At 40.0% G+C, this 16,179-nt stretch overlaps 1 protein-coding gene across 17 annotated transcripts in view; it reads right to left on the bottom strand.

The window, feature by feature from the left end:
- Positions 1 to 16,179, bottom strand: part of FRMD4B (FERM domain containing 4B) — a 388,656-nt gene that overhangs the window by 94,662 nt on the left and 277,815 nt on the right. For all 17 annotated transcript variants that reach the window (XM_081528400.1, XM_081528396.1, XM_081528395.1 and 14 more), the window contains one exon: positions 14,949 to 15,033. In XM_081528400.1, the coding sequence (XP_081384526.1) occupies positions 14,949 to 15,033 (85 nt within the window). The remainder of the gene's footprint in view (positions 1 to 14,948; positions 15,034 to 16,179) is intronic.

Raw genomic sequence — 16,179 nt, 5'->3', positions numbered from 1 at the left:
AGGGTTGGCAGTGGTGCACAAGGGGAGAGAAGAATCGGTCAAGGGGTGGGGACTCTGGAGCTGAGTTCAGAAGCACGAGTGGAAACTGATCAGAGGGAAATGAAAGGCAAGAGAAACATTCAGCAGAGAGAGCAGAACATGAGGAGGAGAAAGACAGCCCAGGAATAAATATATTAAAAGCGCACAGAAACTTGAGAAAGCTGGTATTAATCTGCAAACTAGGAGTTATTTCAGTATGAACATGGTGAGTGGGCAAGAGGCCAGAGTGATGAGCTGGGGCTTGTGTGTCCTAGGAAGGGGTTTGATATGTTATAGCAGTAGCAATAACAGTATAAACATTAATAGGAAAACAATGCCTGCCTCAGACACTGTTTTATACACCTGGTATATATTAATTTATCTGTTGCAGTAGGAACTATGATCCTCACCTTAAAATCAATAAAACTGAGGCTTAAAAAAAAAAACAAAAAACTGAGGCTTAAAAACATAAGTAACATGCCAAGGTTAGAGCCAAAGCCATGTTTTTGAATCCAGTCTGTCTGGTTTCAGTCTAACCTCTCCTCCACTGTATTATATTGCTTCTCTAGGTAGCAAGAGCAGGCCAAGACAGGAGGTATGAAGTCTTGCTGATTTTACGTTCTAAAATGTCTCAAATCATGGGATTTCCCTGGTGGTTCGGCAGTTAAGACTGTGTTTCCAATGCAGGGAGAGTGGGTTTGATCCCTGCTCGGGAATTAAGATCCCACATGCCACACGGTGCCACATGGTGCCCCACGGCCAAAAAAAAAAAAATTAAAATAAATAAGTAATGCCTCAACCCTACAAATGCTTCAACAAATGAATCCATTTGTTCATTCTTTAAACATTCGCTCCTTCCCTTATCCATTCATTCAGTAACCTTTTACCTAACCTCTAGGTTCTAGAGTTTCCAATATATTAAAAAACCTGGTTCTTACTCCCTATGTGCAAGTCTATATTAAACATAGAAATAAAAACACGAATTTTCAAAGCAACCCTGCAATCCTTCCCCATCTTGACTCCTGGCTCTTACAACACAAGAATATATAGATAATAGGAAGAAAAGTGGACAAGATGAGGTCAACGTAGCCAAAATACTTAAAAAGTTAAAAGTCTCACTGAATGTAAAATGCAGGCAGCAACCGATCCCAACAAAGAAAAATACATACCTCAAAGAAAGAAACAGGTGAAACTAATACAACTAATGTGCTGGTATCAGGATTATGGATTGATTCTTTCCTAAATTTTTTTGTCCTTTTCTGCATTTTCTAAATGTTCTATAATCAACGAGCATATTTTTACAACAGAAAAGTGTCTGATTACAATTGACAAATTACAGTCAGTTGTCTTAAGAGTAGACCTTTTACTTTTCTAGATAAAGCAATTAGGGATTTTCAGCTTCCACTTAGCTTTGTCCAATGACAAAGATAACTGAGTATTTTTTCTAATGGAGGGAGAATGATCAGCACAATGGTTTTATTCTCTTCATGCAGTTTGAAAGAGATAAAGTTTAAAAGAGATAAAGGACATTGATTGTTTTTGTCTGTTTTTCTTATATAAAACAAATTCAAGTATCCTGTTAAAAAAATGTTTAGAAAAGCGTTACTGAGAAAGCAAAAATCCTTCAATAATCTTACTCTCAGAGATAATAAAAATGTATACTATGCAATGGGCTCCCCCAGTGACTCAGCAGTAAAGAACCTGCCTGCAATGCAGGAGACACAGGAGATGCAGGTTCGATCCCTGGATCAGGAAGATCTCCTGGAGGAGGAAATGGCAATCCACTCCAGTATTCCTGCCTGAAAAGTTCCATAGACAGAGGAGCCTGGTGAGCTGCACTTCACAGGGTCACAAAGAGTAGGATATGATTGACTGCATACACATACAGATACTATGCAATACATTTTTTTCTATTTTTCCTTATGAATACTTCTCTCTCTCTCTCGCTATATATATATATATATATATCGAAATACTAAAATTAAAAGATAATCATACCATATTTATAATTCTGTTAGCTTGATTCTTTTTAAACTCAACAATGCAGTTCGTACATGCTTCCCCAGCAACTGAGAAGGGCTATTTTACCTTTCTAATGGCTGCCCAGAATTCTTCCCACATGAATGATCTGTCACTTATTTAACTAATCCTTATTGAAGCACATTAGGCAGTTTTCAGTTTCCTGCTATTGGTGGTGGTTTAGTCGCTAAGTTGTATCCGATTCTTGTGACTCCATGGACTGTAACCTGCCAGGCTCCTATGTCCATGAGATTTTCCAGGCAAGAATACTAGAGTGGGTTGCCATTTCCTTCTCCAGGGGATCTTCTCAACCCAGGAATCAAACCCGGGTCTCCTGCATTGCAGGCAGATTCTTTCGCAACTGAGCTATAAGGGAAGCCCAATTAGAAATAATAATCTAAGAGCTTTTACTATTTATCTTTTCATACTTCAGTAGTATTTTCCATGCACAAATTCCTACAGTTGGTGGAGTGCTGGGTGAAAAGACGTCCTCTTTATTGTCATGGATGTGGCCAAACTGCCATGAAGGGGCTTTTAAGAGAGCTTTGGTACCTCCAGGTTCACACACTTACATGCAAACAGCATTCAGAGTGAGAACATTGTGCAGCATGTTCTAAGCCTGCACATGCGGCCAAAGCGTGCTTGGGGCTGAGACTCTCCCCGCGTCTCCTGAAGAAAGGGCACATCTAATAAGGCCTCGGTCAAGAAATGGGGTAAAAGGGAGAATAAAAACAAATGTGATCAGACAGTCCTGCAATAACTCTATTTTTTTAATAGCATTCCTAATGTGTGGCTCACTCGTATTTCTACATTTATTCAAAGTAGTATGATAAACCTAGACAGCGTATTAAAAAGCAGAGGTATCACTTTGCCAACAAAGGTCTGTATACTCAAAGCTATGGTTTTTCCAGTAGTCATGCATGGGTGTGGGAGTTGGACCATAAAGAAGGCTGAGCATCAAAGAATTGATGTTTTAAACTGTAGTGCTGGAGAAGACTCTTGAGAGTCCCTCGGACGGCAAGGAGATCAAACCAGTCAATCCTAAAGGAAATCAACCCTGAATATTCATTGGAAGGACTGATGGCTGAAGCTGAAGCTTCAATACTCTGGCCAACTGGTGTGAATAGCTGACTCATTAGAAAAGACTCTGATGCTGGGAAAGATTGAAGGCAGGAGAAGGGGATGACAGAGGATGTGGATGGTTGGATGGCATCACCGACACAATGGACATGAATTTGAACAAACTCTGGGAGATAGCAAAGGACAGGGAAGCCTGGTGGGCTATAGTCCATGCGGTTGGTTGCAGAGTTGGATGCTACTGAGTGACTGAACAACAAATCATCATATTGCCCTTAAAATGAACACAACACATGCCCACACACAAATGTACAAATGAGAGACTCTTTAAGACTTAGTGTGGGCCGTGGGAAGGTAGCAGTAGTAAATATTCCACTGATAACACAGCACTCACTAGAAATCCTGGCCCTTAATTGGAACAAAATAATTTTTTTATTGAATGAATGAAGACAAATACTATGGCTTCTGCAGTCAGATTACCTAGTGATGACTTTACTACTAATGAGCTACTTAACCATGGTCAAATTTTTCACCTTATTTATGCTTCCATTTGCTTATTTGTTAAAGTAATAATAAATAACAGCATTGGTGGTTGTGAGGCTTAGAGGAGTCAATACAGGAAAAAAAATCAGTTCGAGCTCTCAGTAAGTCCATTTCCCATCCTCCACCTTATCCCCACCCCTGCCCATGCATGGTCTCTGCCACAGAGCACCTACTGAACCCCACTTGCTTTTCCATTTCTGTCATCTCATGATTATAATGCTGCGGTGGTAAAGAACTTGCCTGCCAATGCAGGAGACCCAGGTTCAATCCCTGGGTCAGGAAGATCCCCTGGAGAAGGAAATGGCAACCTACTTCAGTATTCTTGCCGGGAGAATCCCATGGACAGAGGAGCCTGGCGGGCTATAGTCCACGGGTTTGCAAAAGAGCTGGATAGGACTGAGCAACTAAAACAACAACATATATACCCAAAGAGATAAGGTGGCCAATACTATTTTAATTTTGCAAACATGTCTTCAAAGGTATGGTAGTGCTAAATGGTTTGATTATTAAATCACAGGTATGGTTGAAGAGACCTGCAAAAATCACCACTGAGGGCACATCTGCAGGGTTTCTCATGCATTTGAGGCTTTTCCAAGCAGGTTGTCCAACAGCCCACACACAGAGGGCTCCCAGGGCTCCTGAGCATCATTCTTGCCATTTCCCCATCATCACCATCTGGCACAGGTGGTGGCTGTGTGCAGGCAAGGTGTGCCCCTCTGCATTCTCCCCGAGGAAGCCAAACAGGTTTGGGAGCCTTCACTTAACAGACAACAGCTCTCTTCTGGGGAACTCTTGAGCCTTATGGGCAGTTTCAAACATTCTGTATCAACCCGAGCACTAGTGCCCTTCTCAAATCTTTCAGAAGTGCTTTGTCCCCTAGCCCAGGCTGTCAAACGGGTCAAAGCCATTTGACCCCTAATGAGCAGAGGCACCTTATTAACCGTAAGCTAAGAGTATCAACATTAACAACAACATTCGGAAAATGGTAAAGAGGGAGCTTAAACTGAGGATGTTACAAATATGGCCCCCTCACGGGCAGTGGGCAGACAACCCTCACCTATCTAGAGGTAGGATGTGTCATGGTTAACTTCATAGACTCAGGCATCATACTGCCTGGTGTGAATCTTGGCTCCTCCACTTATTAGCAATGTGAGTCTGTGTATGTTATTTAACGTCTGTACCTCAATATTCCCATCTGTAAAATGGGGGATAATAATAGATTTTTACCTAATAGGTTCTTACATACTAGGGTTGGAATGAGAACTGAATGCATGAATACACACAGTAAATGCCTAGCAAATTATATGTATTCAATACTTGTTAGTGCTATGACCAGCCTATTCTATAACAATAGCTCCTGAGTTCCAAATTACTGCTGCTGCTGCTGCGTCGCTTCAGTCGTGTCCGACTCTGTGCGACCCCATAGACGGAAGCCCACCAGGCTCCGCTGTCCCTGGGATTCTCCAGGCAAGAACACTGGAGTGGGTTGCCATTTCCTTCTCCAATGCATGAAAGTGAAAAGTGAAAGTGAAGTCGCTCAGTCGTGTCTGACTCTTCGCGACCCCAAATTACTGAGCAAGCTCCTAAAAGGGGCAGCTGAGGTAAATGGAAGGTGCTTTTAAGGTCCAGGGTCTCCTGCTGGTATCACTTGCCAAGGACACTTTTCCCACATAATAGCTCTGTGACGTTAAGCAAACTACTTAACTTCTCTGTGCCTCAATTCTTTCATTTGGAAAAGGGGATAGCTTCCTTCTTCGAGGGCTATAGGAGGATCAAATGTATCAATGGTTAGCTGCACACCACCCAGCACACTGCTGGCGCATGATAATGTAGAGAAAAGGCTCTTGGATGTTTCTTTCCTTCTCTGTAGTCTCAGAGCTGGAAATGCATTTCATACCTTCCTCCACTTTCCTGTGTTTCTTTTTCCTCCACTTTTTTCAACTCCTGTTTTTCTCCCTCCTGTTTTCTCTCCACTTTTTTTTTTTTTTAACTTTTTTTTCTACCAGGAAAGAAGAGGAGGAGAAATGACAAAGCATCTTTCTAAAGTTTTATCATTGGACCTTGATTCATATTTCTAAAAGCGAGTTTCAACTTGTATTTCAACTTTCTGCATGTTTACCACACAGAAAATCCAATGGTTCTTCAACCAAGGTGTTCAGGAGAATCACCTAAGAACCTTGTTGAAAAGACTGATGCCCAGCTCTCCACTCAATCCTAAGTCTGTGATCTGGAGAGTGACAAGAGGCAGGAGCCTGGTCATTTAAATGAGCATTTGTTGTCAATCTGATAAAAGGAGTCAAAGGTTACACAGGAGACCCACTGTAATCTCATTGCTCTGAAAGGGGAAAAAAGTCTTAGAAAGGATATATCACAAGGCTGCTGTGGCTCAGGGGCAGCCGGAGCCCTGAGGTCTTTCCTTAAAGCTACATTTCCTTGTCAAGATCAAAACATAGTATGATTCTTAACTTATTTTCTCCTATTGCAAATTTCAGCAGGTCCTAGAAAACAGAAACACATCATTTGGATTACTTTATAAGGACAGGCATATGTTAAGCCAGATTTTGTCATGACTATTGCTGAAGTATACCTTGTCTCAGAGAATAAATTTCATCTTCACTGATGTATAAGTTGGGATTTAAAACACCGGCAGAAAAATAAACAGATCCTCGAAGCATTTCTAGTTACAAACAGCCTCAAATGGGGTGGCAGGTAGCAGGCACGCAATAAATAACTGCAGAATAAATACAGTACTCGTATGTACTGAGCTCTAGCCATGGTTGAATTTGGCTAACACACCAGTGCCTTCATAATTGAAGTCGACCAGAACCAGTTTTCTAGAAGAAACAGACCTTTAACTGATACCTAAAAAGAGAAAAATCCAATGATCTTTTCACTTTTCTTTTAATATTAGGCTAAACATGAAATTTTGTTCTTTACAGAATCATTTTTCACTTTTTTTTGGCTGTGCGGCATGGCTTGCAGGACCTTAGTTCCCTGGCCAGAGATCAAACCTCTTTCCCCTGCAATAGAGACATGGAGTCCTAATCACTGGACCCCTCACTCACTCTTTGTTGAAAATTGTAAATAAAGTTACTACAGCATTGCTAAATGTTACTCAGCAATAGCTGGAACACGTTTTTGTTTTTTTTTTAGCATATTAGCCGTTCAACTTCCTAGCATATTTAGATGCATTTCATACTCAATACTAGTCAAACTATATATCAGATAAGCTGTTTTTGTTTATCTCTTGATTTCCTGGGAATCAAGGGTTGATCATCAATAATATCTATTCAACTTATTGAATTAACCAACAATTAATTGAATGCCCTATGTGTACTTGACTGTAACATGGGAGATTATTTTGGAATAAATAAAAGTGAGAAATATTTGTCCCTTTTTCAGACTACCCAGGACACCCAAATCAGAAATGAGGCACAATATTTCTTTCAACATGTTTAAGTGGCACCAATGGCTCGTCCAGGCTTCCCAGGTGGCTCAGTGGCAAAGAATCCGCCTGCCAATGCAGGAGACGTGGATTTGATCCCTGGGTTGGGAAGATCCCCTTAAGAAGAAAATGGCAAACCACTCCAGTATTCGTGCCTGGGAAACCTCATGGACAGAAAAGCCTGGCAGGCTACAATCCATGGGGTCACAAAGAGTCAGACACGACTTGGCAACTACAACAACAACAAGATGGCTCATTCACTGTGCAGGAGGGGCGATGATATTTACAAAACCATTGCAAACCACCCAGTGCTTCCAATGACAGGTCATGAGGCTGAATTTTGTGACTATAAATCCATATTTAAATAGCTACACAGAGCTTCAGTGACTGTATTAACCCTCATCACAAGTCATCTTTCTTACAAACCAAGCATGCAAAAAGATACGGTGACTTTGTGTGTATTTGAAAATAATAGCTGTCTTTTCCTGCCTGTGTATTTCTCTCCTCAGTGGAAGGGGAAAGCTGTCTGGCAGAAAGGAAGAAGAATGGCTGGGATCTAACAAGAGAGGCTAACAGTTTGATGGGAAGAATGTCCCCTGCACAGTGTGGAAGGGAGACTCATTCACCATCTACCTATGTTCTACTGCTGAGGCTATGTTCTCATAAAACTTATTTACTCTTATAGCTGTGATTCAGATGATATTCCTTATGCAGAATGTTCTTAAATTATCACACATCATTAACAAACAGCAGCCCAATCCTGTTATCTTATTTACTGGATCCTGTAACATCTCTTGGGATTGTATGTAACTAGCTATCTGTGTATTACTTAGAAAATATCAAACTGTAAATTCCTACAGATGAATCTAAAAAAATTACCCCAATAATGCAAGTCATAGTGTCTTACAACACCATGTTTTATAAAAGTTCTGAACTCTTTGACAGGTCATTAAACACTCTCATTTAGAAAGGAGCTCTTGACGTAAGAAGAGAATTGAAAAGAACTCTACTTCCTTAAGATCAACAGGATTAGCAGAAAAAGCTACAAGAGAAATATCAAGAGTTAAGTTTTTCATTCTTTTATTTTTTTTATTAACAACAGAGTAAACAAATCATCAAGGAAACTATTTCTCTGGACCTTGGCCAGCTAGGCAGTGAGAAATATCACAAGGGTTAATTGTATTTCTCTCCATAAGAGATGACGACCAACCATGGCTTATGAAGTGTTTTCCTGACTCAGTAAATGCTGCGTTGGCTATACAGGTGTCTATCAGGCAACACAATGCATTCTTGAGGAAACCCACATCTCAGAAAAAGAGGCTGTAATAAAGCCTTTGGTGCTGGGGACATTCTACTTTCCTTATAGAATTAGCCAAAAACTCTGCTTTGGAGTAACAGGGGCTCGATTTATCCTCTTTCCTGAAAAAACGAAAAAACTAGACAATAAATATGAAACAATAGTCTTCAAAACAGTGCACATCAGGCAGCAAAGGAACATGAACCTTGAATGAGGTAAAGCCCAACTATCCCCACTTGGCTGTGAAGGGGAAACCCAGACAGAGCAACTGTCCAGACAGCAGACTTCTGGAGTTGAGCAGATGGAGCTGAGAGAATCGGGAAAGCAAATGGGTGGGATTTTATGGAACAGAGTGCTAGAGAAAACAGAGTTGCACTGAGGGAGAGTCTTGAAGCTATGCAGAGGGTCTCACGCTCTCACTGCCGAGGGCCCAGGTTCCCTGATCAGGGAATTAAGATCCCTCAATCCAGGTGGCATGGTCAAAAAAAAAGAATAAGCAGATTGAAGACATTAAAACAGTTATTCTAACTACAGTCATACATTCCAAAAGTTATGTAGCTACAGGAAAGATTTTAAAACGATCCAAATCAAACTTCTGAAGATAAAAACTCCAATGGACAGGATGCGATAAATGGCAGATTAGATTGCAAAAGAAAGATAAAGAAAATTGAAGACACTGAAATGGGAATTATCAAAATAAACCCAGAAAGAAATAACTAAATGAAAAGAGAGCATCACTTAGCTGTGGGGTAACTTCAGGAGGCCTACTATATGTGTAATGAGAATTTGCAAAGGTGGCATGGGTGGGGACAGAAAAAAAAAAAAAAAACAGTTGAAGAAATCATGGCTGAAATATTCCCAAATTTGATAAAAACTATAAACCCACAAGTCCGAGATGCTCAGTAAACACAATCATAGAAAGCATGAAGAAGAAAGCAAATTGTTCAAAGTAATGAGAAAGAGAAAATCTTAAAAGCAGAGATGATTAAATTTTTACACAAAAACAATGACAGTGTCATAAGGATCTGTAACACAACTAAAAATAAAACGTATGACATTGACAGCTTAAAGGTTGAGAGAGGAGAAATAGAAATATACTATAATAAGGTTCTTGTACTACCTGTAAAATGGTACAATATATAATAAACTTGAAGGTAGACTTGATAATTTAAAGAGGTATACTATAAATCCTAAAGCAATCACAGAAAACTCAAAACAAAGAGTTATACTAATAATCCAACAAAGGATGTAAAATGGAATCATAAAACACTTAATAAATTCAAAAGAAGGCAAAAAAAAAAAAAGGAACAAAGAATATACGGGACAAATAGAAAAAACAAATATCAGGATAGACTTAAACTTAACCATATCATCAGTCACATTAAATGCAAATAAAGTAAACAACCAGTTAAAAGACAGAGATAGATAAATGGATAAACAAAATGGATAAAAGTATCAAGATGTAACTATATGCTGTCTGTAAGAAACGCACTTTTAAAATACAGACACAGTGTACAACTAAGAGATGGAAAAAAGACTTACCAAGTTAACATTAATCAAAAGAAACATGAAGTGGTTATATTAATATCAAACAAATTAGATTTCAGAATAAAGAATATTATCAGAATAAAGAGGATCATTTAATAAAAATAACCCAGAGGACACAGCATTCTTAAATGTTTATGCCCCAATAAGAAAAACTTTAAAATACATGAAACAAAAACTAATAGAACTTACAAAGAGAAGTAGAAAAATCCACAATCATAGCTTTCAGTATCCCTCTGTCAACAATTGATACAAGAAGTAGACATAAAATGAGCCAGATACAGTAGACTTAAACAATACTATCAAGTCGATCTGGTTAACATTTATTAGAACATCCATCCAATGATAGCAGAGTACACATTCTTCCCAAGTGCACATGGACCACTGACCAAGATGGAGCATATTCTGGACCATAAACCAGTCACATCAAAGCCCTGAAAGTCTCCAAATTTCTGGAAACCAAACTATACACTTCCAAATAACAAGGAGCCAAAAGGAACTTTAGAAATATTTAGAAGTGAATGGAAATAAAACACAATATAGCAGAATTTGTGGGATACAAAATGAGTACTTAGCAGAAAATGCTATATAGTACTATAAATAAATGCCTATATTAGGAAAGAAATATCTTTAATCAGTGATCTCAGCTTTCAACTTAGAGAATGGTATATGAAGAGCAAATTAAACCCAAAAGAAAAAGAAAGTAATTATGATAGAAGATAAAAATAATAAAGATCATAGCAGAAATCAATGAAATGGAAAAAAAGTTTTTTTTTTAATAAGAAAATCATTGAAACCAAAAGCTGATTCTTTGCGAGGCTCAACAAAGATAAACCTCTTGCCAGAATGATAAGAAATAAAAAAGAGAGAAGATACCAATTATTAGTATCAGGATCAAGAGAGGCAATGTCACTATAGACAGTACATGTTAAAATGATAAGAAAATATGAACAACCATGGCTATAAATGGGGATTCCCTGGCGGCTCAGTGGTAAAGAATCTACCTGCCAATGTAGGAGACATGGGTTTGATCCCTGGTCCAGCAATATCCTATATGCCTCAGAGCAACTAAGCCCATGTGCCGCAGCTATTGAGCCTGTGCTCGAGAGTCTGGGAGCTGCCTACTGAGTTCACGTGCCACAACTACTGAAGCCTGTGTGTCCTACAACCCGTGCTCTGCAACAAGGGAAGCCACCGCAGTGAGAAGTCCAAGTACAGTGACTAGAGATTAGCCCCTGCTCACCAAAACTAGAGAAAAGTCCATGTAGCAATGAAGACCCAACACTGCTAAAAATAAACAAAGAGAAAAAATAAATTTTAAAAATTAATTCAAAATGAATAATAGATCTAAATATAATACCTAAAATCCTAAAACTTCTAGAAGAAAACACAGGAGAAAATCTTTGTGACTTTGGATTAGGCAACCTTTACAGAGATACAATATCACAATCCCTAAGAACAAGACCATAGCATCTGGTCCCATCACTTCATGGGAAATAGATGGGGAAACAGTGGAAACAGTGTCAGACTTTTTTTTTTGGGCTCCAGAATCACTGCTGATGGTGACTGCAGCCATGAAATTAAAAGATGCTTACTCCTTGGAAGGAAGGTTATGGCCAACCTAGATAGCACATTTAAAAGCAGAGACATTACTTTGCCAACAAAAGTCCGTCTAGTCAAGGCTATGGTTTTTCCAGTGGTCATGTATGGATGTGAGAGTTGGACGGTGAAGAAAGCTGAGCGCCGAAGAATTGATGCTTTTGAACTGTGGTGTTGGAGAAGACTCTTGAGAGTCCCTTGGACTGCAAGGAGATCCAATCAATCCATCCTAAAAGAGATCAATCCTGGGTGTTCATTGGAAGGTCTGATGTTGAAGCTGAAACTCCAGTACTTTGGGCACCTCATGCAAAGGGTTGACTCATTGGAAAAGACCCTAATGCTGGGTAGGATTGGGGGCGGGAGGAGAAGGGGACGATAGAGGATGAGATGGTTGGATGGCATCACCGACTCGATGGACATGGGTTTGGGTAGACTCCGGGAGTTGGTGATGGACAGAGAGGCCTGGCGTGCTGCGATTCATGGGGTTGCAAAGAGTCGGACACGACTGAGCGACTGAACTGAACTGAACTGAAGAAGAAGTTGATAAACTAGACTTCATCAGAATAAAAGTCTTCTAGTTTTTGAAAGACATTAAGAGAATGGACAGCAAGCCACAGACTGGGAGAAAATATTTGTAATCCACATAACTGATAAAGTACTTCTATCCAGAATATATATGCTCTGAAAACTCATAACAAGTAAACGGCAACCCAAAGAAACTGGGCAAAAGATTCAAACATAAAAAACATATACTGATGTAAATAAGCACATAAGAGATACTCAAATATCATATATGTCATCAGGGAAATAGAAATATAAAACTGCACCCCTATCAGAATGACTAAAATGGAAAAGATGTTGATTTCATGTGTTGACAAGAATATGAAGGAACTAGAAATATCATAAACTGCTGGTGGGAATTTAAGATAGCACAACTACTTCAAAAAACAGTTTGGCAAAACCTTAAAAAGTTAATCCCATCTCCCACATGACCTAGCCATTCTATTCCCAGTATTTACCCAAGAAAAAAGAAAGTGTGTCAGATGTAAAGAACAGACTGTTGGACTCTGTGGGAGAAGGTGAGGGTGGGATGATGAGAGAATAGCATTGAAACATGTATATTACCATATGTAAAACAGATGACCAGTACAAGTTCGATGCATGAAGCAGGGCACTCAAAGGCTGTGTTCTGGGACAACCCAGAGGGATGGGGTGGGGAGAGAGATGGGAAGCGGGGTTCAGGATGGGGGTAACACATGTGCACCCGTGACTGATTCATGTTGATGTATGGCAAAAACCACCACAATATTGTAAAGTAATTATCCTTCAATTAAAATAAATATTTTTTTTAAATGGGAAAAAAAAAAAAAGTGTGTGTCCATACAATGACTTGTACATGGATGTTCATAGCAATTTTACTTGTAACATTTCCCAAACTTGCATAATCCAAATGTCTATCAACAGGTGGATGGATCATTTCAAAATATATGCACATATCAAATCATCATGTCGTATACCTTAAACTCACACAAAGTGACATGTCAATTATATCCCAGTAAGTTTGGGAGGAAAAGGGAGAAATAGCCACACAGGTGAATGAATAAACAATGTTTTAGTTACACAGTGGAATATTATTTGGCAATAAAAAAGGAAAGAGCTATTGCAACCACTGAAGCCCACAAGCCCCAGACCCTGTGCTCTGCAACAACAGAAGCCACTGCAATGAGAAGTCAAGCACTGCAAACAGAGAATAGCCTCGGCTTGCTGCAACTAGAGAAAACCCACCCATAGTCACGAAGACCCAGCACAGACAAAAGTAAAAACAAAAAAAAAAATTAAAAAACAAGAAAAAAGGAAAGGGTTATTGATACAACATGGAAGAATCTCAAAATAACTGTGCTCATTGAAAGAATACAAAAAGATTGTCTACTATATGATCCCACTTGTATAGAACTCTAGAAAATGTATGATCTATTGTGAGAAAAAGCAGATCTTTAGTTGCTGGGTATATTGACTATCTTGATTGTCATGATCATTTCAAGAGTATTACTTATATTAAGACTTATAAAATTATACACTTGAATTATGTTTAGTCAATTATATCTCCATAAAGCTATTTAAAAAACAAACAACAAAAATTCTGCTCCTTGCCAAGTCTTACACTAATTAAAGCTGCATGTGTGCAGTGGGCCACCCTTACCGTTTTGGGGACAAGGGGAGGAATATGAATGCAGGTGCCTCAGTGCACAGTCTGCCCCTTTGTCTTTCCAGGCCAGGCACCAACCAGTTGTCCCTCATCACCCCCCAGATATAGGGTGATATATAGAGGCAGAGGGCAGAAGGGGTTCCCACCAGCCCTGGAACCAGGTGTGGGATCTGAGATTCTGAACACTGCAAAGATAAAGCAAGCAGCTGGACTTCAGCTGAGCCTATCTTGGCCCGGGGACTCCCCACCTTTGCCTGGGGTGTGGTTTGAGGAGATCAGACTAGAGAGGGCCAGACTAGAGGCCTTTAAAGCAAAGTTTATCTGCAAGGAGATAAGATTAAAAATGGAAAATGTCTAAAACTTCCACAGCAATTTGACCTGCATGGCTGCAACATCCAAGCCAGTGTCATTTCTCTCTCAGTTCACGTGTACTGAATTTTATAAAAGCTGTGTGTCCTCCACGGTTTGGATACAAACAAAAAACAATAAAGCAAAAAACAGATACTTTTGCCACAGATAACTGAGGCTCTGCCTTAAAACACGGGGCTCTGAGCAGAGGCCCCTAAGGAAGACTGGTTTCAAAGTAGGATAAAAGTAGGGTGTACTCTGTTAGAACAGATTTCTGGCCTGACTTTTGTGAGGCTTCGATCAGTCTGACTGCCCCACCTGTGTGTCCTTCTGGGTCATTCTGTGTGGAGTTATGAGCAGCACCGAAGGCAGTGTTGATTCTGTGTATTTCCTGACTCAGAATTTGAGAAGAGCTGCCTTTTCTCTATTTTTTTTTTAAATTGTCTTTTGTTTTGTGGGGTAGGATACACAAAGGAAAAAGATTATGTCCTTTATTGCACAGCACAGGGAACTCTGCTCAATGCTATGTGGCAGCCTGGCTGGGAGGGGAGTTTGAGGGAGAATGGATACATGTATATGTGTGGCTGAGTCCCTTTCCTATCTACCTACAACTATCACAATGGTGTTAACTGGCTATACTCCAACACAAAATAAAAAGTTTAATTAAAAAAAGTAACATAGAGAATAGCATGTGTGAAACATAGTAAAGGATGAGAAATGTGAAGAAAAAAAAAAAGAGGATTATGTTCTTTTTTTCTCCACTTGAACATGAAAACAAAGGCCCTGCCATTGCTCCCTCCTAGTCCAGCCCCGCTGGAGTCGTCACTGACCATAGTAAACAGGACCCTCACCTTATGCACACAGGACTTTGCGTTCAGGAAAAACAGCTCCACAGTGGTTTTATCCTTCAGGAACGATATGCTCTCAATGTAAAACCTGGAAAACAGTACAGAAGTTTACTCCCTCAGATTCTTCTCCTTCTCTGCAGGATTTCCTCATGTAGTGTCTCTCAGAGAATTACAAAGAGCTAGGGAATGGCTGTGCTTTATTTTCCTTTTAAAAGCCATCTGCAACATGTATGCACACCTATAAGTACGTATGAATATATGTGGATATATGCAGGCATGCAGATAAAGTCTTCTACAGTGTGTTGGAAGGTGAGCGAAAGAAAAATCCAAAATGGTCACCACCTGCAAATCCATCTTTATTCTTTCCTTTATTTTATTCTTTATAAATAAATAAAATATATAAAAAATATATATTTATATAAAATATATAAATAAAATTTATTTATTTTATTATTTATTCTTGCCACTCCTTTGACACATGTTCTAGGAGTTCACAATACCTCCCACAGCTTCGAAACGAAGCCCAGGTGAGCTCTGAGGGCTGAAAGCGGAAGTCTGCTGAGCAAGCACTACTGTATAACTGAACCTAGAGGCCAACGGCTCCACGGTTTTCAGACTCAGGGTGGGTGTGAGGGCCCCCATTTACCTCGCCCCCATGCACCAGGAGAGTTTTAGTCACATCCTCCTTCCTTCCTTCACTCTCATGCTTCCAGGCTCCGGGCTTTCCCTGGGCTGAAAGCCAAGCTCTCCACTTAATACTGGTCTTTCTGATGCAAATCAGAGTATTCTGGGTCTCGCTCCCCCTACGCCCTTTTCTGGGCCTTTGCTTGTTCCTTCTGTGAGGCCAAGTCTGTCCTTTGGGAAAAAGCTGACTGTCCAGAGGTGGGGAGGAGAGGAGAGTCCTGTGGAAAGCTGGCTGGTTAAAGGCAGGCGCTCTGGGGTGCAAGAATGGGCCAGGGGTGGAGGCCCAGAAGTTTTTCTCAAGTGTTGCAGCTCCACCTGATGAATAATGCATGAAGAGACTTAATACCCGAAGACAGCTCACAGCTAGGGTCCTGGAAGAGAACACGCTCTCAATCTGGTGAGAGTCAAGATAAACCCGAACTAAAGTCCCAGGGAGCTTTGCTCTTAGCTCTGCAAAATCGTGATAGACCTTGGGCATTTGCGCTTCTTATTTATTTATTCTTCTTCCCCTTCCACAATAAGGAAACGTTTGAGAAATAAATACAGCAGC

This window comes from Giraffa tippelskirchi, chromosome 9, assembly GCF_054371585.1.
Source record: "Giraffa tippelskirchi isolate mGirTip1 chromosome 9, T2T-mGirTip1v1.2.pri, whole genome shotgun sequence".
In the NCBI taxonomy this organism is placed as follows: domain Eukaryota; kingdom Metazoa; phylum Chordata; class Mammalia; order Artiodactyla; family Giraffidae; genus Giraffa; species Giraffa tippelskirchi.
This window is presented reverse-complemented; position numbering and strand designations above follow the sequence as displayed.